We start from the raw sequence: 24,606 nt of genomic DNA on the forward strand, positions 1-24,606 counted from the left end.
GCCCAGAGGCAGTGCATTTGCCATCCTTGTAATTCTGAATAGCCTGGTGCATTCCATCCTACATACTTCTTTAGGTCTCTTGGCCAAAATAGTGTAGAGTGCTCTGAATTTAGTAAGTGGTAATTCTAACAAACCGCTGGAATAGAAATTGCTGTTAAAACTCCAAAATAGGTGACACTCGATATCCATAACATGTGTGTAAGGGTACCAAGTAGAGAGTCCCAGAAGAAATGTATCACAAAGCGTTCCTGGTTACAGCACTATGCTTCCACATTAACTGCATAGTTCCATACTCTGGAATATTGTGTACTTAGAAACCTAGGCAAAAGTTGTAGTGCTTTGCCAAACTGCACACCACAGGACTCCACGGGGTGGAACCATGGCAGTTAAAGTGGGATTGTAGTGCCATAGCTATGTAGCATGAAAGGGCTCTTTTTAACACTATATGATATCAATGGACTTATTAAATCAAGGGGAAAGAGTTTCTTTTTCAAGGAATGTTGGGATGACATTTCGCTTTGTTTTTAAAAAAGAGGTTCCTAAAGGCCTGTATTTTGAGAGTTATGCACACTTCACTGTTTCCATTCTACACGCCCTACTAATGATTTTACTGGGAAACTACTTTTGCATGTAAGGATTTGGCTTAGACTGAGAGGTATGTTTTTGATCAAAATAAATAGCTCACATAATTTAACAGCTTGTGCTGTTGAATTTGTGTTAGTTTACAGTTTGGAGTTAGTGGAAAAATACAGCTACTCTGGATTATTTCAGTGCCCTTTGTTGTGGCAAGGAGACTTATTGCAACATACTGTATAGGGTAATCTTAAAAATCATCTGCAAGTTGATAAAACTGGAGCAAAATGTTGTGTTACTAAGTAGCTCCATAGAGCAATTGTACACATTTTCCTAATGACATATTTAAGAAAAGAGTACTAGGAGACTAAGGCCCCAAATACATTGCCATATAAAATCCAGATGATCTGCTTTGAACTGGATTATATGGCAGTGTGGATACATATAATCCAGTTCAAAGCAGATCATCTGAATTATCTGATTTGATAATCTGGATTATATGGCAGTAAATGGGCCTCAGGTCCCTATATTCCAGGATCTGAGCCCAGATTATCTGACTTTGCCAGATAATCTGGGATAGGAAGATAATCTGCAAACAAATCCTGGAATCTAGGGGCAGTGTAAAAGTGACCATATGGCCTTGTTCACTGGGTTATAAAATCTAGATTATCTTCTTCGAACTAGATTATATGGCAGTGTAGAAAGGCCCTAAAACCCCATCTACACTGCCATAGAATCCATTATATGGTTGTAGAGAAATGTTTATTATAAAGTGTTTATTATACTGTGTTTAAACTGTATTTATGTTTTACATTGGTTGCTATGGCCTAGCTGTGAGAGATAGGTTGCCATGGTGACAAGGCATAAGAGGAGGTGGGCGGAGCTTAAGGAGAAAAAGGTTTGAAAGCGACAGTTAATTGTCAGTCAGGAGGATGAGACCCTGAGAAGAGGAGCAGAGTCAGATAGGACTCTGGGAAAGTAGCAGAGTCAGATAGGACTCTGAGAGAGTAGTTTAGTCAGGAGGATGAGACCCTGAGAGGAGGAGCAGAGTCAGATAGGACTCTGGGAAAGTAGCAGAGTCAGATAGGACTCTGAGAGAGTAGTTTAGTCAGGAGGATGAGACCCTGAGAGGAGGAGCAGAGTCAGTTAGGGCTCTGTGTTGTGAAACAGTGTGAATTCAGTTAGTTCTTAGTATTTGTGAATATTTCTTCAGCAAGGGAGCTGAAGGTGAAACCTTGTTAGATTGCTTGTGTTAAAAAGAATCTAACAGAGGGGGTTTTAGGATCGCCAGTAGAGAAAGACTGGGGATCAGTGGTTTGATCCGGTATAGGACAAACAGTGTGAATATTCACAACAGGGAACACTGAAATAATAAAGCACTTCACTGAAGAAGGAGTTTATAAGATTGTAACATCAGAAGCCTGAATGTATCTCAACCAAGCCATATTGTAACCATCAAGCTTGTGCCAAGTTCAACATCTCAATATTGCAACAATTACGCTTTGTTAACAATAAACTTGTTCTCTTTGTATTTTAAACCTGCCTCCTCCATTGATTTTACGTTTGGTGCATTCCACTCTACCAAAGTTACCTCACAACGCAAATAAAGATAAACAGAGACTTTAAAACCAGCGTCTCTAAACATATTGGTGACAGTTTAATTTAGCAGTTTCGGAACTTCCTTACAGTTAATGGTGGCATTAGGAAAATTAATACTTCCTCACATTTAGTGGGATTAACAGCGTCCTTACACATTTTTGGTGGTTCCATTTTGGTGACATTGGCACGTCTTTACAATGGTCAGTGTAGATTCATATAATTTAATACAGTTTAACAGTATTGAACTGCATTATATGAGCCTACCCTGACCATATAATGCAGTTTCAAACCGTATTATATCGCAGTGTAGATGGGGCCTAATCCAAGATTATTTGAAGTTGTACCCTGAGATTGCTAAAAATAATATTCCTTCTGAAAAAATTGAGGTTAGTGAAGACATTGAAATGACTGGCTCTCAACTCTAATATATGTGAATGTAGGAAAGAGCTCAGATTATGGACCAGAAAGTCTAAAGTTCAAATTTGCAATTAATCAGCCATAAATAACTTGGTAGCTTTATGCACCTACCCTTTTCTTCATTCATAACTCGTTTTCTTTGAATTGCACAGTACAGAGCTCCTGTACTGTGCAATGCAGAGTACTCCTCCTGACATGTGAAAATGGCACATCAGGAGATGAGGGAAGCGATTTTTCTCCCCCCCCCCCCCCCCATGTTATTCACGTTCCTCAGGAGGATTGTGCAGGTATTTCTGGTAAGTTTTTTATGAGAAATTGGGTCCTAGATGATAGTATCTCGCCACCCCTCAAGGGAAAGGGTTTGGTTGGGGGTGGCAAGAGAAATTTTAACCCCCTTCCTCCCGGGTTTTAGGGAAGTGTAGAAGGGCCTTTCTATACTGCTCTAAATCCTGTGATAGGTAGCAGGTTTACCTGAGGCATCCAAACAATGCCTCAGGTAAACCCAGATTAATCTGGAAAAATTGAGATATCCCAGTTTTCTCTAGACTAATTTGACACCTACAAAGATCCAGACCTTAATCTAAGGTTTGAAGCTTTGCAGGCACTAGACTTGTGGGGATTGACTCCTGGGAGTCAATCTTCATAGCAATCCCAATTCTTTGGGCTACTGGAGCTTGAAGGAGCAGAATGGTGCCTTTCTCTCCCTTCCCAGCCCCCCATTTCCCCTCAAAAACTTACCTGAGGAGCCTGCCAGCAATGCAGACCCCTCCAGAGGGCTCTCCTGACATGCAAAACTATGCATCAGGAGAAGGAGAGGGGGGAAATCCCAGGGGGCAGGCATGTAGCCGGGGGGGGGGGCTTGAGGGGCTTCAGCCCCCCCCCGAAATTCTCATGATGGTTTGCAAAAAGGCCTTACTGGTGTATTATTTAAACTGTTATGTTTATTCATATCATGATCTGATCACCATACTCAATATATCCCATATGCATGGGGGTATTGGGGTAATGATACAAAAGGTTTGCTAGGCCAGACCCTCTTTCACTCAGACTCACCCCCCTCCCGAAACTCAGCACCCCTGAACACCCCCCCAAAAATTAGCCCCCCCCAACGAAATCCTGGCTACGGGCCTGCCGGGGGGGGGGGGATGAGAGGTTGGAGGGGATCTTTGGTTGACCCAAGAGGGTATCTAACCCCCCTTCCCAGAAGTCCCAAAGTTGTAAGAGGATGTGAGGACAAAATCCCAGGATAAAATGGGTTAAAATAATCTTTTTCCTCTCGGGATTTCGGGCAGCGAATGGGTCCAGAGTGACTGGTACTAAATGACCCAGGCCACCAGATGTACACTGCCCTATATCCCTGGATCTGATCCCAGATTATCTGCTTATTCCAGATTATGTAGCAGTGTAGACTCATGTCATCCAGTTCAAATGAGATAACCTGGGATCAGATCCTGGGATGTAGGGCTGTGTAGAACCAGCCCCAGTGCATTTTGTGTTATTATTATTATTATTATTATTATTATTATTATTATTATTTTATTATTATTATTTCAGAACCAAATTCCCCTTGAAAACCCAAACACATTGTACCACAATAATTCTGATTGATATTGGGGGAGGGCATTTGTACTTGAGAATCAGAACATTTGAGACAAACATCTGTGGGGTCAATATGGTATTTTGAAATTGAGACATTTGATTTACATGAAATCATAAGATGCCATGTGGACACTTGTGATTAAATGACACTAAAAAAAGAAGCTGAATATATCTTCATCTAAGGCAAGCCTGCATAACCTGTGGCCCTCCAGTTGTTTTGGATTTCAGCTCCCAGAATTCCAGGCCATTGGAACAGCTGGCTAGAGCTTCTGAGAGATAGAGGCCCAAATACCTGGAGGGCTACAGGTCGCTAGTTATGCTAGCTTTGTATTACAACATTTTTCCTATCTTGCTTTTTAAATGTTACTGGATAACATCAGCTTCAGGACTTGTGCCCACATATGGTTGTATATCCATTGGATTGCACTGCTATCAACATTTTGAATGGAGTTGTTTATATATTTCAAACAATAATCTGGTGGAGATCTTCCCTAGTCAGAAAGGACAAAGAAAGTTCAGGTTTACCCAAAAGAGTGAATTGCTTGGTGAAACATAAAGCTAGATTATTCCTTCTTGACTGTTTTTATGTACATTCTGTTCAGGGTGCCATAAAATACATGGATATGTTTGCTGAATTGTCTATATTAACAAGTCTATGTTATTACTCCTAATGAAACCTTAGACTAGTTCTCCTAGTAAAACTTCATGATCTATATCAGCCTTTATACCTGATGGATGGCATCCTGTTAGATATTTATGCCATTGTAAATTGACTTACAGTTATATAAAACTGACATTGTGTAATACATATATTCACAGGAGGGAAGCAGTAACATAGCTACCTCTCTAGGAACATTTTTGTGCAAACAGGCCCAAAGGACATCTGTCGGGACACAGACATCTTAAAGGGCCAGAATTAGTTCCAAAGTAAAGTTTATTAAGCAAAGAAAAAGGGCTCAGAGACACTTATTCCAGTGTCTCTGGCCAAACTCAAAAGCAGAAACCAGTCCCGGTTTGAAAGAGTTAACTGAAGCAATAATCCGGATTATCCGGAGAAAAGAACCGGATTAAAACAAAGCACTCTGAAAGTCCCCCAAAATAGCACAGCAAGTACACAGTTAACAAATACAAGGGCCACGGGGAAGAAAGCGTAGTCAAACGAAGTCCGAAGGTCGAAGCAAGCCGAATTCAAAGTAGCGAAGTCCCAAAGTCCACATAGTCAGCATCGTAGTCAAACTGGTCCGAAGTCAAGGAACGGAGAAGCCAGTCCTCTCGGGAATCCAAGCCAAGTCAAAAACACGAATGGAAGCAGTAACCTGTAGATCCAGGACCCAATGCCAACACGAAATAGGCAGCGACAAGAATCCAATGCACGAACCAACACCTTGCCTTCTGCGAAGATTCCCCATTACAGAGCCTCCTTTTATCTTACACATCATCATCAGAAGATGAGTTGACCTCCACCCCGTCATTATCTCTTACAGCTGTTCTTGATTCCACATGTGAACTCTTACACCCATCCCTCCAACTTCTCCATCTACCATATTGAGCATTAAGTATGTCCCGGATCCTCTTCCTTTGTTGCTCCTCATCAGACTCCTGCTCCTGAGCAACCCGTTTTCCCCTTCTAGTGTCCAAACTACTGTTAGCATCGTTACTCGCAGGCTCTACTACAACAACAACATCAGAGTGTTATGGTACTACCTATTGCACAGTGAGATCCAGAATGCTATGGGACTCACTGCACAGCAGAAACTTCCATTGAGCAAGAAGACACTGCATGGGATTTCCTGAAAGACATTATCACATTTTTAAAAAGATTTTATTTCGAGAGCAGCCTAAACACTCCCTTTATTATATGTGTCTGATGGTAGGTTTTTAGTTCTGGTATTCCTATTCCCCCTAATTTCTGAGAAATAATCCATAAGCCTCTTGGTAGCCTAGATCTTCTACTTCCATTACAAAATTCATTGACTAATTTCTGCCATTTTTTAAGATCAACCTCCAGCTGTTTAATAGGTAACATATTTCAGAGGAAGTTAAATTTAGATAATATTTTCATTTTAAAGATTGCTATTCTGCCAAACCATGAGAGATTATATATTTTTTGTATTCTAGTAGTCTTTCTTGAATTTCCCTAAATAGTCTATCAACATTTAATTTTTTAAACTCTGAGTAATTAACAGGTATTGTAACTCCCAAATACTTAATTTTGTTTCTAATCTTAACCTTAAATTGATCAATTATTTTCTCTTTGTCTTTTCTCTCCAGGTTTTTTGAAATTACCTCCGTTTTCTACCAATTAATTATTAGGCCTGTTATTTTTCCAAACTGTTTAAAATGTAGGTTTATCTGGTCTAGTGCCCTATCTGGATTTCTGACTGCCAAAAGCGTGTCATCCGCAAATAAGCTAATTTTGATTTTGTTGTCCACTCCCATTCCCTGTATTTTTTTATCCTTCCTAATTGCAGAGGCCAATAATTTCATAACTAATATAAATAGTAACGGAGAAAGAGGGCAGGCCTGCTTTACTCCTTGCATGATACTAAAGGGTTCAGTACTTGAATCATTAATTATAACTTTAGCCCTGTTTTCCAAATATATTTGTTCTATTATATGTTGGAACCCCTCTCCAAAACCATATTTTTTTAATTAATGATTTCAGCACTGTCCAACCCACTGAGTCAAATATATATATATATATAGTGCAATAATGCCTACTTGAGCTTTCTCAATTTTTGCATTCTCTATAATGTTTATCAGTCTGCGGACCAAGTCAGACATTTGCCTGCCCTTAACAAACCCACATTGGTCTGGGCTAATATAATCCTCTATGAATTTTTTAAATCTATTTGCCAAAATTGCCGTAAAAATGCATCTTGATTAATTAAAGAAATAGGGCGATAAGAGTCTAATAATAATTTATCTTCACCCGGTTTAGGTATTAGGATTATCCTAGTATGTTTCCATGAATTTGATATGTGTTTCCCCTTAATATTTCATTGAGCAATCTCTGTAATTTGGGTACTAGGAATTCTATATACGTTTTATAAATTTCAGTTGAAATACCATCTTCACCCGGTGATTTACCCTTCCTTAATTTGTGTATTGTGTCTTTAATTTCCTCTTGTGATATAATTTCTCCATTTCTTTACTGTGTGTCTCACTTAATTTCTTACCTAAATTTTGTTCCAGATATTTGTCCAGCTCAACTATATCCACTTCTGTATTTCTGTACATATTAGAGTATAAATCCTGTATCACTTTAATTTTATCTGCCATTCTGGCACATACAATGCCATTACTATCCTTGATATATCCAATCTCCCTTCATACTTTTTTAATCTGTGCTATTTTTGCCAGCAGTTTTGAGCTTTTATTGTTATATTCAAAAAAGATCTGTTTGTATACTGTGTAGAAGTCAGTGATACTATGTATGTGTTTAACTGTTAGAGTATATATTTGTGTTTGTAACAGTAGCTAAAACTAGAGTTATCTGGTTTGAATCCACAGTGAGCGTTGCAAAGGAGACCAGGCAGGCTATCTCAGGAGAGTGAGAAGTGGGAGGAGCCAAGCAGAAAAAGTTATGTGCGTCTTTGGAAAAAGGGGCAGTATGTGAGAGTGTGGAGGCTTGAAAAGCCTGGGAGAGACGTGTGTGTGAGCAGCTGGAGGTTTTTCAGTCTAGAAGGGCTGAAGAGAAAAACCTGGCCAGTTTCTTTAGTCAAGGAAGACTAAAGGAAGCTTGTTAAGATCCCTAGTCAAGGTAGGACTAGAGATCAGAGATTTGATCAAGGAAAGATCAAATTGGAAGGCTATTCATAGTAGGAAACATTGTTCACTAAAGAGCTTCACCTCAGTAAAAGTTAGCCACGAGCTGTGTTATTTGCAAGAGTGGACTGTATGACAAACCAAGTGATATTCAAAGTTCTATAAGTTATTTAACAGCCTGCAACCATACGCTTTGTACACAATAAACTTGTTATCTTTTGTTGAAGACCGTCTCATCTCAATTAATCTGCGTCTGTAAAGCCAGATCTCATCGGTGGTACCTCAAATACCTCACGTTGGTGGCAGTTACCTTAATTTACAAGTAATAATGGGCCTCCTCTATAATATATTCTGATACACAATTGAGGCCTGAGATTAATTCCCTCCATAATGATCCACACCTGTATAATTGGTTCGCGCATAACTGTACATATTAGGCCTGGGTAACAACGGAAAAATTTGTTTCTAAAATCGATTCGTTTTTTGGGGTTTTTTGCGTTTCGATATTTGAAAGAATTCCGAATTTTTTTTAAAAAAAAGTTCTATATTTACGAAATTTCGTAAATGGTAAAAAATTACAAAACAATAACGAAACAATAACGAATCGATTCGTTAATGGTGGACACGACCGCGCAATACGCTAAAAAACCTCCAAATGGGACAGGAGGAACTTCTGAAGCTTCCCTCTCCCTCTGTTGTTGACTGTTGGTGTGATATTATAATTTTTTTTCACTAATTAAACAAAAAACAACTATAAAACTTGCCCCAGACATGCGGAAATAATAACGAAATGACCTCAAACCAATAACGAAACGAATACATAACAAAATACGAAGCATTTACGAAACGAATTGAAAAATTTGTTTCGTTTTTAAGCTGCTCCAGAATGGTTCGTTATCGCTTCGTTAACAAAAAAATAACGAATTTTTAACGAATTACGAATTAACGAAACAAAACTGCCCAGCCCTAGTACATATACATTATATCTTTTTTTTTACTTTTTCTATATCTTTAGCCTCCAACTCTTTCTTTAGTCTTAAAGACATTGTCACAATTCACAAGCTAGGTTGCATGACATGTCAGAGATGTAGCTCTAACACTACAAATCTTAACCTCAAATGCATAATATAGATATGTCTCAGCTGATACATCTGTACTTTGCCCTTTAAAAGCAAGGGGCACATTTTATTTCCTGGATTTGTGCTATTAATTCCTGCAATGATCAACACTTTCAGTAATCGACTAAAGTGATGCACATTTTCCTTATTCTAAAGCATGACTCTGCATATTTTTCAGATGTGTTCATTTTTAATCATGTAGTTATTTTAAATGCACACATGGTTTTGTTACATGCATTACATTCTTCTTAAATCAAACTGCAAGCCTTTGAAAGCTACAGGTCTCTGTGGAAATGCCAAATTAATATTTTTGTCAGAAAATGCAAATCCAAATTAGGTCTTCCATCACTACGTATAAACTAAAGATTGCTTATTTACTTTTAGTAATTATCATTTTTGTAACTATAATCATATCACCTGTTTAGATGGTTAATATTAGGTTTGTGCCTGAATCAGTTTGAATGAAAATGATTTTCAGTACTCAGTGGGGTGTTTTATATAATCTCAAAAAACAGACCAGGGAGGAGGGAACTGAAAAGCTCCGCAAAACGGATTAAGGGAGACAGATTTTATCAGCTACTGGAGAGGAATTAAGTTTGCAATATACCCGAGGGAGGGGTTGCTATAGGGTCCCTGGAGAAGATGGGATTATTACATTTTTTTTCTCCCTCCCCCAGCAGCAGAAAAGTCCTCTATTTCTTTTTGGATAGTTTTCTAGGCTCATCCTCCAGAGAGGACCCTGCTGGGAACTTTCTCAGCAACACTTGCACAGGGCATGAATTGAAAAGTTCCTCTTGGAACATGATGGAAGTTTAAGTTTTCCTCTCTTGTGTTTCTCAGCCAATAAAAAGCCTGGTTGTGTGCATGCTCTGATTGGTTGAGAATGGACACAACTGGCAACTACAATTCCCAGAATCTTCTCCTGCTATTTGTCTTATTTTAAAATATATATTATGGTTAAAACTTAAAATAATTCTTTAAAAATCAGTAGATGGGTGAAATGTTTTGAAACTCAGGAGGCCTGTAGTAGTAAATGAGGCCTAAAACTGAGGTAGGTTTCATGCAGATAGGCCTTAAAATGTCTGAGAATTAAGCCTTTACAATTTCCATTGTAGCCAATGGGTTGACTCTACCAAATGAAAATAGCAACAATCCCTCCCCTTTCATGTAACTCCCCATTAAACAGAATAAGGTGTCAGCCAACAATGGCCCCTGAGACAGAATGCCTTTTGGCCAAATTGCACACTCCTAGTTAGTATATCCCCAAGTGCCCCACGTGGTCTGTCTGATGCTCAATCTAGGCCAAAAATATGAATAAGAATGATCTACTGTCGGGATATTAGATGACTTATCAAGAGAGATAACTTAGATATTCTTGGCATTTAAATGTTTGCCCCACCTTGCTAGAATACCTGTATTATATGTATCCATTTTTTCATAGTACTGGCTCACTTAGCTACATTTTCTTGTATTATCTAAAGTTGGAAATCTCTAATGCTTTTTTGTGAAAATGTGTGAATTCTTTGTTGTATTTTTTAAAAAGATGGGCTATTTATAACACATATTTAGGGTCCCCAAATTAAGGCCCGCAGGTGAGATGCATTCCTCCAAGGTCTCCATCTTAAATTTTAGAGTGAGGGTTGCCCTAATTCTGAACTGACTTGAAGGCACAATCCTAATTACCTTGACTATATCATCAGTCAAAAGCAGGTCCACACTTCCCACTGAAATATTGGTAAACGTATGTTAGTTAAAATTGTTCTTCATTTTAAATATTGTAGTGTTCTTTCATTATTTTTGCACTACAAATAAGATACGTGCAGTGTTCATAGGAATTCATTCATTTTTTTTCAAATGATAGTCGTCTCCCCCCCCCCCCCCAACAGTCTAAGGGACCGTGAACTGCCCCTCTGCTTAAAACCTTTGAGGACTCCTGACATGTGTACTCATCTATGTCAATGGTCAACTTTATGGATTTTGTATGATAAAACAAAGGTCATTCTGCAGAGAGGTTAATGTAGCAGCTCCTGGCCATCACTACTGCTGTTTTTCCACTTAGAAAAAGAGCAGAAGTGATGCCCTGATGGAGAAAGTCGATATTTCTTTTAGGTTCTCCTTGGATGGACCAAGCTTTTTCCTTTTGCCAGTATATTTATAAATGGTTCTTTTTAAAAATGGAAATTAACACTTACATTGACCAATCGATAATTTGACCTAGTTTTCTGTGCTGATGCTTTGACTGAAATTTCTAGACTTTTACACGGGTATATACAGCAGTCTTCAATAGATTTCCAAGAACTTAAACATTTATCCCAGAAACACTATTTATAGTGTTACATTTTTAAAACAAATTCAAGGGTGTATATATATATATATATATATATATATATATATATATATAGTAGCACTATTTTCCAGAACTTAGATTCATGACACATCAATCACATGTAGTTATTTTAGGCCCCTTCTATACTGCCATATAATCCACATCATCAAAGCAGATAATCCACATTATATGCTGTGAACTGTATTATAAAAGTCTACATTGTCATATAATCCAGTTCAAAGCAGATAAGCTGGATTTTATATGGCACTGTAGAAGGGACTGTAGTCAGAAAATAGGGGTTATACTATTTCAATAAAAAAAGATGTGCTTGTATCTGGAATATTGTGGATATTAGTCAAATGGAATTATTGTGATACTGAAAACTGAATTTCTTTTAAGTGACAGCACTTGCACAGTACTTTGGATGTTTCTTTTATGCAAATGTTACAGACGACTAAGCAAAGACCATTAAGTTGAGTTTCATTGATTTTCTTCTAGGGTTTCGGTAGTCCTTCTGGTGAATATTGGCTGGGGAATGAGTTTATCTTTGCAATAACCACCAGTCAAAGACACTATTCTCTAAGAATTGAACTAACAGACTGGGAAGGAAGTCGGGCTTATTCACAATATGATAGATTTTATATAGGAAGTGAAAAACAGAATTACAGGTAAGTCCTGATATTTTATCTCCAGTTATTCTTGTTTTGTGCATGTAGTTTGACATTTACTTAATTGTGTGACTAAATATTTCCAAAGTAGATGCTGTAAGGCTATATTTTAGAGGAAGGTATGTCCAAAAGCACCTCTTAATACTTCTTACCTAAGAAAACCCAGTGAAATCATCAGGTTACCAGAAGTCAACTTCTGGGGCCCATCCAGACAGGTCCAAAAAGTGGGACCTGTGTCAGTTTTTATTGGAGGCATCTAAATGATGCCTCCAGTAAAAAAAATTGGAACAAATCAAGCTTTTCTTTATTTGTTCCAAATTAATTAAGTACCCCATTAGATCCAGGCCTTCCTGAAAGGCCCAGGTTTAATGGAGTATTGTTCCTGTGGAGACTCACCCCAGGACTGCTTCTGAAGCCCTGGGGATGAGTCCCCACAGCTATTTTGCTTCTTCTGGCTTTGAAAAGCCCAGAGGAATGGGATGGTGCCTGCCACCTCCCCCCCTCCCCCCCTCCCCAGCCCAAAATTTAGCCCCAAAAATTACTTACAAGGTCTATGGCCACCATAAAGGTTCTCTTTGCATTCTCCTGGCACCAGAAAATGACGTGCGAGGAGATGAGGGCAAGAAGGGATTTTCCTCCAAACCCCAGCTGATACCATTACCAGAAATTGAGGTAGAAAAGAGAAGGAAGAGAGGTAGATAAATACAGAAATACTGCCATCCTTATTCATAGAGAAACTGCAGCAAATGCTAATTTAGAAAACAGCAAAGACTTTGAAAACTGATCCAATCTGATTTCTAATTGATTTAGAAATAATCCTTTTGATTTTGGCTGAGCTTTAATGCGTAATTTACAAAGAGCAGGAAAACATTATTTTAGAATACTGCACAAGAAAAGTTTTCTGTTCTTTCTTTACATAACATAAAACCCCAAAGGTTAACATTTCCCAAGACAGAAATACAAGACTGACACCATAAATAAGGGATAAGCCATTATATTTATTTAAAAGGTAGTGATCTAATATTACAAGAAGTTAAGCTCCACAATTCTTTCTCTAGCCAAATTCAGTTTATGCCTATTGATACTAAGATCCAACTATGACAGACAAATCTCTTGACTTATTCTGCCTATAATTGTCTTCTTTCCTATTTATTATCTAATAAAATGTGCAAGACCATGAAGTCACTTATGAACAACTTTATCTCTGCTTGAAAGCTGCCTTGTCAAAGAGTTGTTACTATGGGAGTGACAAGGACTAAACCATACTGTCTATCCCAACTTGAGTTGATACATTGAACAAGCAGGAGCTTAGGTCAACATTTATTCACTTCCTATTCATTTGGAGCTATAAACTAAAAGTTTGATATAGTCAAGAAAAAGATACCAAAGTCCACTATCCCTAACCTTGTTAGTCATTATTAAGTCTGGGATGTAAATTCTGGGAAAGATGCCATAACTCAGTATTTGGCATATAAAAGTGGTGTTCTTGGGGAATCACTTTCAGTGCAAGAGCTGAATTGAATTCAGAAAAATTTCAGGATTCAAATTGGTCACATCAGGGGGCAATAAAGATGGGACCTAGTGGTCACATCAGGGGGCAATAAAGATGGGACCAAGAAGGTCACATATGTCATTTTTTGCCTTTTACTGACAGTAAGAAGCAATAATATGTTTAAATATTTAAATGCTTATATATTTTGTGAGGGGGGATGAAAGTTGTAGGCTGGATCTACATTGCCCTATATTCCAGGATCTGATTCCAGATTATATGATTTGAACTTAATTATATGAGTCTATACTGCCAGATAATTTGGGATAAGCAGATCAGGGATCAGATCCTGGGATATAGGGCAGTGTAGATCCAGCCATAGTAGTCGGGGACCTAAAAAGGTTTGGAAGCTGATGATCCCCATACTCTTTCAAATGTATTGCTGCCACAGTAACCTCATTTGAATAAATTCTTGTTAAGTATGTATAGGACTCTCTTTTCTTGTCTCTTAAGCTCTTCTTTTCTACTAGTAATAATGACTAAATACTAGCCATGATAGTACTAGTTATTATTAAATGCAACTTGTCATTATATTATTTCAGTCTTTATTCTCCATCTCCTAAATCAGGGATGGGATTAAAGATGACAAGAAAACTGCAATTACAGGTGTTTGTGGTATGTCAAAATTGTGTGGTTCTCTAGATCTTGGGTTGCAGCTCTTATTGCTTTCAGTGACACAATTTGGCTGTGCTAATTTATGGTGAATGTGGCTAGATAGGATCTGGGTTTGAAATAGCTTTCTATTGCATTGCTATAGGCAGGAAACAGCATGCTATTGCTGTTATTATTATGACTATCTGCTAAATGAATATGATTTAAGTTGTCATGACTATCCTAATTTAAGTCATAACTAAGATCAAAGTTTGGATCCATCACACTGGATTTATTAAGTGCCATAAAGTAGTTGCATGTTACAAAGTAGTACATGAGAGGAGAAGAGGGAAGTGTTAGTTTTTGAGGATCTCATATTCTAAAATTTAATAATAATAATCATCATCATCATCATCATCTTTATATTCCTCCCTATCTCTCCTGGGGAACTCAGGACAGGGACTTCGCTGAGAATCAGTTCCCCAGTAGGAGCATATTTACATCTTGGTTACCCACCTCATTATTTCATGAGCGTTTAGGATCTAAATACTAATGAAGATATTAAGTGATTTACCGATATGCAGATCTATTCATCACGAAAGCTTAACACTTGGTCAACAATCTATTTTCAGGATTTTTATAAAAGTAGAACAGTGACAATCGACAAGGCGTTACTCTATGAACTTATTCCTGGCTCATGCGTTTTCAAAGTCTCACTTCCATTGCCAAGTTTAAGGGGGCTGCAGGAATTGGCCAAAGAACTGAAGAGGAAACTAAACTAGAAGACAAAACGTCAGACAGCTGGGTCAGAGCAGAGACTGGGGTGACATTCATTGGCTTGTGTTGCATTTAGCAGGCTCAACATACGCCCCTTGAGTTAAAATCCACCATAATGATCTGCTTTCTTACAAATGTTTTCTTTTATCCACTACTTACTTTGAATATCTATTTTGAGAAACAGTCTGTTTCTCTCTATTAAGCCAGGCAAACAATCTTTCTTAGTGGTGAAACTATTACTGTGATAATAACTATTCACCCAATATGTTGTTAACATGGTCAAAAAATACCGTGAAGATGAATTGCAGATTAAATTCAAATGCTATGATTTCCATCAGGAATCATAACAGCAACTAAAGGGACTGTTTTCCAAATTAGTCCAAGCATCAGTTAAGTAATCCTAAAATGGAGGGGGGACAGAATGAGTGTTGGTGGAGAATTCAAACTAATACAATATTGTGTTCACATTTAGTGCACCAATGTCCTGTCTAATCAAAAGACAACTAGCAATGCTCCAAAAGTTCATTCCAATCACTGATACAAGGATTCAGAGGCTATGTAAGGGGATCAGCAGTGTCTGAAAAAATATGGGAAATCATGCTGTTCTGCAATATACTATGGAAGGTTTTGATTCAACCTGGATCACTCCCAATTGGTGACTTCAGAAGTGTTCTGTTTATTCTCCTCACTGTTTGTATTTCCTACTCTCTACCACATTTTATTAGCCTAAAAAATCTCTGATTTGAAGGCAGTAATGCTGAACATATGTACATTAAAATATCCTCACTTTTCAAAACAGTGCAGCTGCAAAGTATTTTTCTGGGAAGGCAGAATAAAACATAGGTTTCCCAGATGAGGTATACAAAGTGTGAAACAGCTCAAAATATTGATTGATAATACATGGCATTTACTAATCAGTGCTGGATGATGATCTGTTTCCTGCATGTCAAACCATTCCATTTGATTTGTTACTTAACTTTATTTTTCTGTTTCATGGAATAAATAAATAAACAGACAGATAAAAAATAATGGATTTCTAGGTCTCCATTTTAGCAAAAGCCATTTATTATTTGGAAAAAATAATACTGATTTTAGAGAATGATTACTTATATAAATCCGAAAAATTGGACAAAGACTGGGTAATCATAGAGAGCGTTCATTTGTTTCTGGCACTGCTTAAATGTAGTTTCAAACTTTTATGTGTGTTTGTTTCAAATTAGAATAGTTGGCTGAAACAATTGTTCATATTTCAGTACCCATTCATCAGATGTATTTGATTTAAATGCTACAAACAAGAATATAAAGTTCTCACTGATTTTGCAAGTAAAAAGATCATATGGGGATTTACTAGATAATGTGAATGGGGGGGAAATCAAAGGAAAACAATCAAGAAGAATGATCAAAGCTATTAGTGAAATTGTTGAATGATTTTTGGTGGCCCAGTGGGTTAAACCGCAGAGCTGCTGAACTTGCTGACTGAAAGGTCAGCGGTTTGAATCTGGGAAGCAGGGTGAGCTACAGCTGTTAGCCCCAGTTTCTGCCAACCTAGCAGTTCAAAAACATGCAATTGTAAGTAGACCAATAAGTACCGCTTTGGTGGGAAAGTAATGGCGCTCCATGCAGTCATACCGGTCACATGACCCTGGAAGTGTCTACAGACAATGCCGGCTCTTCAGTTTAGAAATGGAGATGAACACCAACCCCCAGAGTCGGACACGACTAGACTTAATGTCAGGGGAAAACCTTTACCTTTACCTTGTTTATTACAATCAAAAGGAAATGGATGGGAACTCAGCATCTTTCTGTTACCTTCTCTTTTCATGCACATAAAGCAATTGTTAGTGCTGACTAGAGTAGATTTATTTAACAGCTAGACTTACTTACATATTGACTTACCATTAAACAAATGATTTGATGGGTCTACTCTAACGTGAGCTAAATAACAAGATTTTAGCCAATGTATGTGATGCTTATCCTATGTCTTGGCATTAATAAACAGAGATTTTTTTCCTCCTCTGCCAGTGAAAAGCTGTGATGAGGAATGGAGCAGGGAAATCAATTATGTGATGGAATTATTGGTTTGGAAATCAAATCCTATGAATAACTGCTTAGAGGGATGGGAATGTTTAGCTTGGAGAAAAGAGGACTGAGATCCATGAATAAATATTTGAAAGAATGTCACATTGAGGAGATTGTACAATGGGTTAAACTCTTGTGCTGACAGGACTGAAAACCGACAGGTCAGAGGTTCGAATCCTGGGAGAGCATGGATGAGCTCCCTCTGTCAGCTACAGCTCCCCATGCGGGGACATGAGAGAAGCCTCCCACAAGGATAGTAAAACATCTGAGTGTCCCCTAGGCAATGTCCATGCAGATGGCTAATTCTCTCACACCAGAAGCAACTTGCAGTTTCTCAAGACACTCCTGATACGAAAAAAATGAGGAGACAAGTTTGTTTTCTGCTGCTCTGGAGGCTATAACATGAAGCAATTGATTCAAATTGCAGGGAAAAGATTCTACTTAAACATTAGGAAAAACTTCCTGATGGTAAGAGCTGTTTGGCAGTCAGAGTGGAATTAATCTAAATTACTGGTGTTGTTTAAGACCAACTGGAGTTGCCAACCTGTCATTCAATTAGGACTTTGTTTAGAATTGGCAGGTAAGCAGTTAGGCAGTCTCAGTTTGGCTTTTTGAAAGGTGGTTTCCTCTATTGCTTTTTATCTCCAGTTGCAAGTTTCCTGTAATAACAGTCTAAATTTCAGAGCACTTCTGCAGAATCCTGAGAGAAAGATGATCAATCAATTGTAGCATAGCTCATTTTACAGCAGGGTTTTGGTAGATGGACACTTTTCTACATTTTGGATTGTGCTAAATGTAGGTATTTATTAGATTTCATTTGTTGAGCTGCTGTGACTTGCCTGAAATCTCAGTTGGCTTGAGGCAGTTCTTACTCTCACTTCCCGGACATCAAAGGTACGGTAATCTAATCTGGTAGACATTAACAAGCAGCTTGTTTTGACGCAGTGCTAAGGTGCCCTGTCACTGGAGCAACAAGAGTCCAAAGAAGCAATTTGTGAGCTATCTCCCAGCATTAGTGAATACTGAGATATGCTATTTTTGCTACGGGGAAAGCTGCTGCCATTATTCTTGTGAAGTTAATAAATTCATATTGTAGTTTAATCCCATGAAATCCCAATTCACACAATGTGTTCATTCTTTATCCATCCTCACCACACTGTTAAAAAGGTTGTCATCTAATATCCCAGGCAACTCTGCAAGAGTTCTGTCTCCCTATAAAATACACGTCCTTCACTTTTATACTAGTGCAACTTTAATCATCCTTAACCATTGGTCAGGCTGGATTGCCTAGATAATGTTCAGCAATATTGTGGGTTTCATTGCTGATTTAATGCTATTTTTAATAGTGCATTGGTTCAGAAAATTCCACACACAAGCAATTTCAGGATAGCTGTCTTTTACTGCATGTAAAATGAAGGCCTGCCAAATACTTGGCTCTGCAAAGTTACCAGGATAGTCTGCAGCAAACCGACTCTTACAGATCATTATTTACCCTTTATTACACAATTTAGCAGTAATAATGAAGTCCATGTATTGAAATCCTGAATCTGTTTTAAACTGGTGGAGTCGTGATTCTGAAATGCAGATTTTTATAAGGTCATGACCCTGATTTGTCAGAGGGAAAAAGAAGCATTCAGAGTTCATGCTGAACCCGCCTGGCCTGGCCAGAGTGGCACCATCGAAGAGCACAGATTATAAATAGAGGACAGTGAGTGAACCTTTCACTCATATCTGACTGTCAGCCACAAATGACGCCATGGGAGCAGAAATATGTTTAACAGGCTGTGTTGGTTTTTTTCTAAATGGGGCCTTAGTGCCACATAATTCTTCCTGGAATTTTTGAAACCCACATGATGTCCTTAGAAAGCAAAGCAAGGATTCCAAGATGACATTTCTTTATTTATTTCAAATTGCTCTAAACATTTCCAGGAATGTTCTTTGTATTTCTTGAATGTGTTGTACATTTAAATGTAATTTCTCAGATTAAATCAGAGAAGGCCAAATAGCAATATTTGGTAACATTAAGAATTTGAATTGGTAGGTTGCTTAAAAAAAAAAAGCTTGCTCGCATACCATGTGGCCGGCTTTAGACATCACCATGACTTGGCTGTTTTGAGCAGCGTTCAGATTTAGAGGCTTACAGTCTGTCACTCATTTTCTAAACAGAGTAAGGCAGAATTTTTCATTTTTACAGAATCATGATAATTATATCTTCTGCATCTTAGTTCCAGAGCAGATTTGGAATCCTATGCTTTATTGTGATTCCAATTTTTTATTTTAAAAATGGGCAAATTATTGTTTATGCATTACTGCTTCTGATACAGGACCTATTAAAAGGAAAGAAAAAAGGAAAAGAGAGGAAACAGATTTCATAGAATTATAGAATTGGAAGAGACATCACACTGTTGACTCATGTTCAGCTTGTGATCTATTAAGGCTCTTAATCCCTTTGACTTGCACTGCTTTCACCCATCTGTGTATAGTACTGTACATTCCTCCTTGCTGAATTTCATTTTATTAGTTCTGGCCCCACTTTCTAATCTGTTAAGGTCATTTTGGATTTTCATCCCCTCCTCTGAGCTATTAGATATCCCTTTCAATTTGATGTCATCTGTAAATTTGATAAAATCCTTGTATTCCTTTGTCCAAGTCATTCATAAAGATGTTGAACAGCACTGGGCCAAGGACAGAACCCTGGGCCTCCCACTTCTCTCCAGAATGAGGAGGAGCCATTGGTGAGCACCCCTTTGGGTTTGGTGAATCAAATCTAAATAGGCATCAGTTGAATTAGAGTGTGCAGGGCTAAAGCATACAATTACAATTTTTATCAAATTGTTTATTAACAGCTTTGTCTGCTGGTAAATGCAGTATAATTCTTTTCCATCTGCACTACAGCCAGTTTCTAAAGAATAAATAAGTCTCTATCACTAGACATATCATAACCCACATTTGCAAATGCCCAAAGAGAATGTCTTGTATCCATAATTTTCAAATTGGAATGGAAGAAGGTCAAGAATATAAACAGCTAAAGGGAGGGGATTAAAAAATAAATTTGTCAATTCCCCAATTTTTTAGTAATGACTATTTAAAGCTCCTTTTATCTTTATGATAAATGTTCTTCTGTATGTAAGATGGTAGACATTTTCATATAAATGTTATTACCTCCTACAGCCAATATATGATTCATCCTAATGCTGTAAGGATGAGGTCTTGGGCAGAAAGGGCCTCATACCATGAACCTAGAAACTACAGGTTGGATTCAGATTATGTCTTCCATTCATGGGCTTAAAAGTAAGGATTTTATCTATCTGATGTGCTATCCTATGTCTTTTAACCGGAGATGCTAGATGCTGACTCTTGCAAAAATGAATACATTAATGGAATTTATAATTCTATTAGTACACTTTGTAAAATGTGCACAAATTTATGTGCAGGGCCCAAGGTTGCAACTTGATGTAGAACTAGTTTAGGATGAGAATGGTTGTTATTCTAACCATTGTGGAGAAAATCACAATGACTGAATTTTCAGATCCCTACATACCAATCTCCTATGTCATATCTTCTTCCAGACTTCAAAATGCTCACATTTTTGTACAACAGATCAAAAAATCTCTATGCTGGTTGGGCTTTTATGGTCAAATTTGCTTAAAAATCCAGTAACCACCTTTTTAATGCTGGCATCAGCTTCAGTGAACTTTGCAGACATGATGTACTGCTAAGCTATGTCAATTTAAAATAAGTTTGTAGGCATAGTGTTCAAGAGTCATTTTTCTATCAGCACTATTCTAAAGGAGTTTATTTTCCTCTGAAGGGGAAAAAAAAGATAAGAGCATCTACTACCATCACTGTCAAAACACATTAAATCTAGGAGGCTTAAATCTAAGTTTGATTTGTTTATATTCAAGGAGCAATACAAGAATTGTATATAAATCAACACAATAATGTCAATATCTTGCTCTCAAAGTTAATTTGTGCATCATTTTAGAAAACAGTATCTAATTGAGATGACATTCCAGAAGTGCCCCATAAAACTTGGCTTTTAAATCTATAGACTTTATCTTTTTTTTACTTTTTTCAAGATACTTTATCTTTACATTGTTTTTGTAGATTTCCTTGTCTTGTATTTATCAGAACTTTGACTAATACAATATGATAAATATATCATAGATGTCCACTATATATTTCTGTCTAACACAATTCTCTAAATATATCATGGACATTGCGTAACTTTCAGCAGGGATGGATCCAAGGTAGATTGGGATCAATTAAAAGTGATATTATTATTGTGCCAACATTTACAGCAGGGGTCCTCAAACTACGGCCCACGGGCCACTTCCAGCCCGCCAAGGGCACTTATCCGGCCTGCAGAGGAGGAGCGCCCTCCCCACACACACAGTGCCCCTCCCTTGGCTGGCTCATGCTATCCATCAGGCCCGATGGACAGCGTGAGCCAGCCAAGGGCAGCTGCTCCGCACAGCCTACTCGCGCATAAAGCACCACAGTCTGAGGGACAGTGAACTGGCCCCCGGTTTAAAAAGTTTGAGGACCCCTGATCTACAGGAATGGCTGCAGCTATAAGGTGGACTTGGGGGATGAGGGAAGAGAGAAGCCATATAGATTCCCATGAAAGAACTTTATAGTACCCCTTACTGATCCAGAATCTTTTGATTAATAATGTTACAGAAGTTCCATCTCATATTCAAAATAGCAAATCAAGGTTTGTCTAGGTTGGTGAGGGCTTGATCATTACTTGGAGGGCAACTGGTACTTTCATTTTCCCCTGTTGTCTGGGAACCATGTGAGGAATTCCAAACATCAGTCTTGTCTGCCAGCAATTCTCCCTGAACATTTACAGACTCCTCATTTTGGAACCCATCATCCCCCTCATCCTCTGAACATTCAGAAAAATCCTCTGTTTGCCAGACTGCAACAGGCCGTGGCTTATCTCCCTTATTGTATTTTGTGAATTCCTCCATTGAAGGGTTGCATGGCATCAAAGTTAAGTTTAGGGTGTCACTTTTGGCCCTTGTGCAATGGCTGCAAAAGGTAATTAGTGTAACTTGGTCTTTCAACATTGTAGTAATTGAACAAGATACCAGCCAGACATTATTGAATAGGAAGTCAGCCAGGACTTATAATTTAGGATGGATTTACACTGCCCTATATCCCAAGATCAGATTATCTGTTTATCCCAGATTATCTGGCAGTGTAGACTCATATAACCTGTTCAAAGAAGATATTCTGGGATTTTTTTAATGTCAAGAGTTGAAAAACTGCAAGTTGCTTCCGGTGTGAGAGAATTGACTGTCTGCAAGGATGTTGCCCAGGGGATGCCCAGATGTTTTGATGTTTTACCATCCTTGTGGGAGACTTCTCTCATGTCCCCACATGGGGAGCTGGAGCTGACAGAAGGAGCTCATCCACACTCTTCCTGGATTTGAACCTCTGACTTGTCGGTCTTCAGTCCTGTTAGCACAAGGATTTAACCCACTGCACCACTGAGGGCTTCTATCAGATCCTGGGATAAAGAGTAGTGTAGATCCTCAGCCATATAACCCAGAATATCAAGGCAGATAATCCACAATATCTGCTTTTAACTGGGTTATATGCGTCCACACTGCCATATAATCCAGTTCAATGAGGATTTATACAGTTGTGTGGCAGGGGACTCAATAGGTTCTTTTGGTTTTGGAGGCCCTATCACTTTTCTCTGCCTTTTTTTCTCTCACTTTACAATTTTTTTAAAAAAAAAATGTAAACCTGTCACCAAGCTATTTATTTATTTACTTATTTCTATCCTGCTTTTCTCCCATACAACATAACAAGCGGCATACAACATAACAAAGACATATTACATAACATAAAATACAGTCATAAACCCTGACACATGTGAAATTTGCAATTTGTCACATTAAAAAACTACATTTTTGGATTGAAGTCAGATACTTTATACAAAAAAGCTTGCCCTAAATAGGAGATTAAAACACTGATGCCAATCATGATGAGATAAAAGTTACTGAATGGATGCTCACATTGTTTTCAGTGGGTTATGTGAAGCAATCCAGTGCATAACTTGCCCTTGAACTCTTGACTGCAGAGTAAACTCATCAACAGAAAACCCCCAAAAGTAGTAAGTGAAAAGTATTTTGACAAGATGGGTGGTGTTTATGTTTATTTATATTTAGATTGGGCAGATTTCACAGTGTGTGTAAGCCTCTGGATGAAGTGGGATATAAATCAAACTAACCAAAGTAAACAAACTCCTTCAGAAGGGAAAACTTTAGGAGATATATAAGAGAGAAAAAAAGATGTGAATGTTATGGCTGAAATGTCCCTTCAGTGACTCCAAATGTTTCCAGGATTTTAAAAATCTTCCAAATCTGTTCTTAGTACTGAGAAGTCAATTAGATATCCTTGGAATTGTATTGTTTGATGGTCTCTTCTCTTCTCATCATTCCTCTTCTCTCTTTTAGGCTCTATCTAAAGGGTCATTCAGGAACAGCAGGAAAACAGAGCAGCCTGATTCTGCATGGGGCAGATTTTAGTACCAAAGATGCTGACAATGACAACTGTATGTGTAAATGTGCCCTTATGCTAACAGGAGGTAAGCACTGCATACTAAAATAATTCATATTACTGAACAACAACGTATGGATGGAGAGCAGAGGGGAATTGTGCAGCCTTCCAGAGGTTGTTGAACTTCACCTTCCAGCAGCTCTAGCCAGCATACAGCCAATGGTGGGGAATGATAGGAGCTGCAGTGCAGAACATCTGGAGAGCTGCACTGTTTGTATTCTGATGGAGAAATACAGCAGAATTGCTTGAGCAATGAATAATATTTTAATCCTGTTGATCCTGCTCTATCAACAGCTTCATTTGGCATCTAAAAAGAACTTCTCATATTTTTTTTTACTCTAAGGTTCTTTTCATTTAATTTTTTATTATAATGTTACGTAAAATGAAAATGAAAGTAAATAAACTCTTTCCAACTCGGGTAGTGTCTCAGAAAATTTATGAGACTCATGATACTTGTGAAATATAATGTATCTAAAACTCTTAGCCTGAGTTTCATGCTGCCTGCTGAGATGACAACAGAAAAATAAAATGAGCAATTTAGGGCCAAATTAAGTAAGGCACAACACATAGTCAAGCAGTGAGATGGAGAATCACAAGAAGTAGTTATGTAGGTAGTTTTCAATGAGGACTGGAATGTTTCATAATCATGAATGCTGATCAGATTAGTATTATATTAGCTTTATATATGGTAGGTCTCTACATTGTAGTTATCAGGAACTGTGAATTGGAAGGTGTAATTGCAATCTTGGAGATCAAACTGTTAGCCCTAACTACAGAATACCCATTGAATCAATGGGATTTCATAGAATCATAGAGTTGGAAGAGTCCACAAAGGCCATCCAGTCCAACCCCCAGCCATGTAGAAACACACAACCAAAGCTCTCCAAAGAGATGGCCATCCAGCCTCTGTTTCTTTTCTTATATATTGATTCACCATTCACCAACTAATTGAACGAGTCATCTTTC

General features: G+C 38.0%; 1 protein-coding gene across 2 annotated transcripts in view; it reads left to right on the forward strand.

Annotated features, from left to right (window-relative positions):
• Positions 1-24,606, forward strand: part of ANGPT1 (angiopoietin 1) — a 162,713-nt gene that overhangs the window by 124,702 nt on the left and 13,405 nt on the right. For both annotated transcript variants that reach the window (XM_060775770.2, XM_060775771.2), the window contains 2 exons: positions 11,899-12,068; positions 23,538-23,668. In XM_060775770.2, coding sequence (XP_060631753.2) covers positions 11,899-12,068; positions 23,538-23,668 — 301 coding nt within the window. The remainder of the gene's footprint in view (positions 1-11,898; positions 12,069-23,537; positions 23,669-24,606) is intronic.

The sequence above is a fragment of the Anolis sagrei genome, chromosome 4 (genome assembly GCF_037176765.1).
Source record: "Anolis sagrei isolate rAnoSag1 chromosome 4, rAnoSag1.mat, whole genome shotgun sequence".
NCBI classification, from domain to species: domain Eukaryota; kingdom Metazoa; phylum Chordata; class Lepidosauria; order Squamata; family Dactyloidae; genus Anolis; species Anolis sagrei.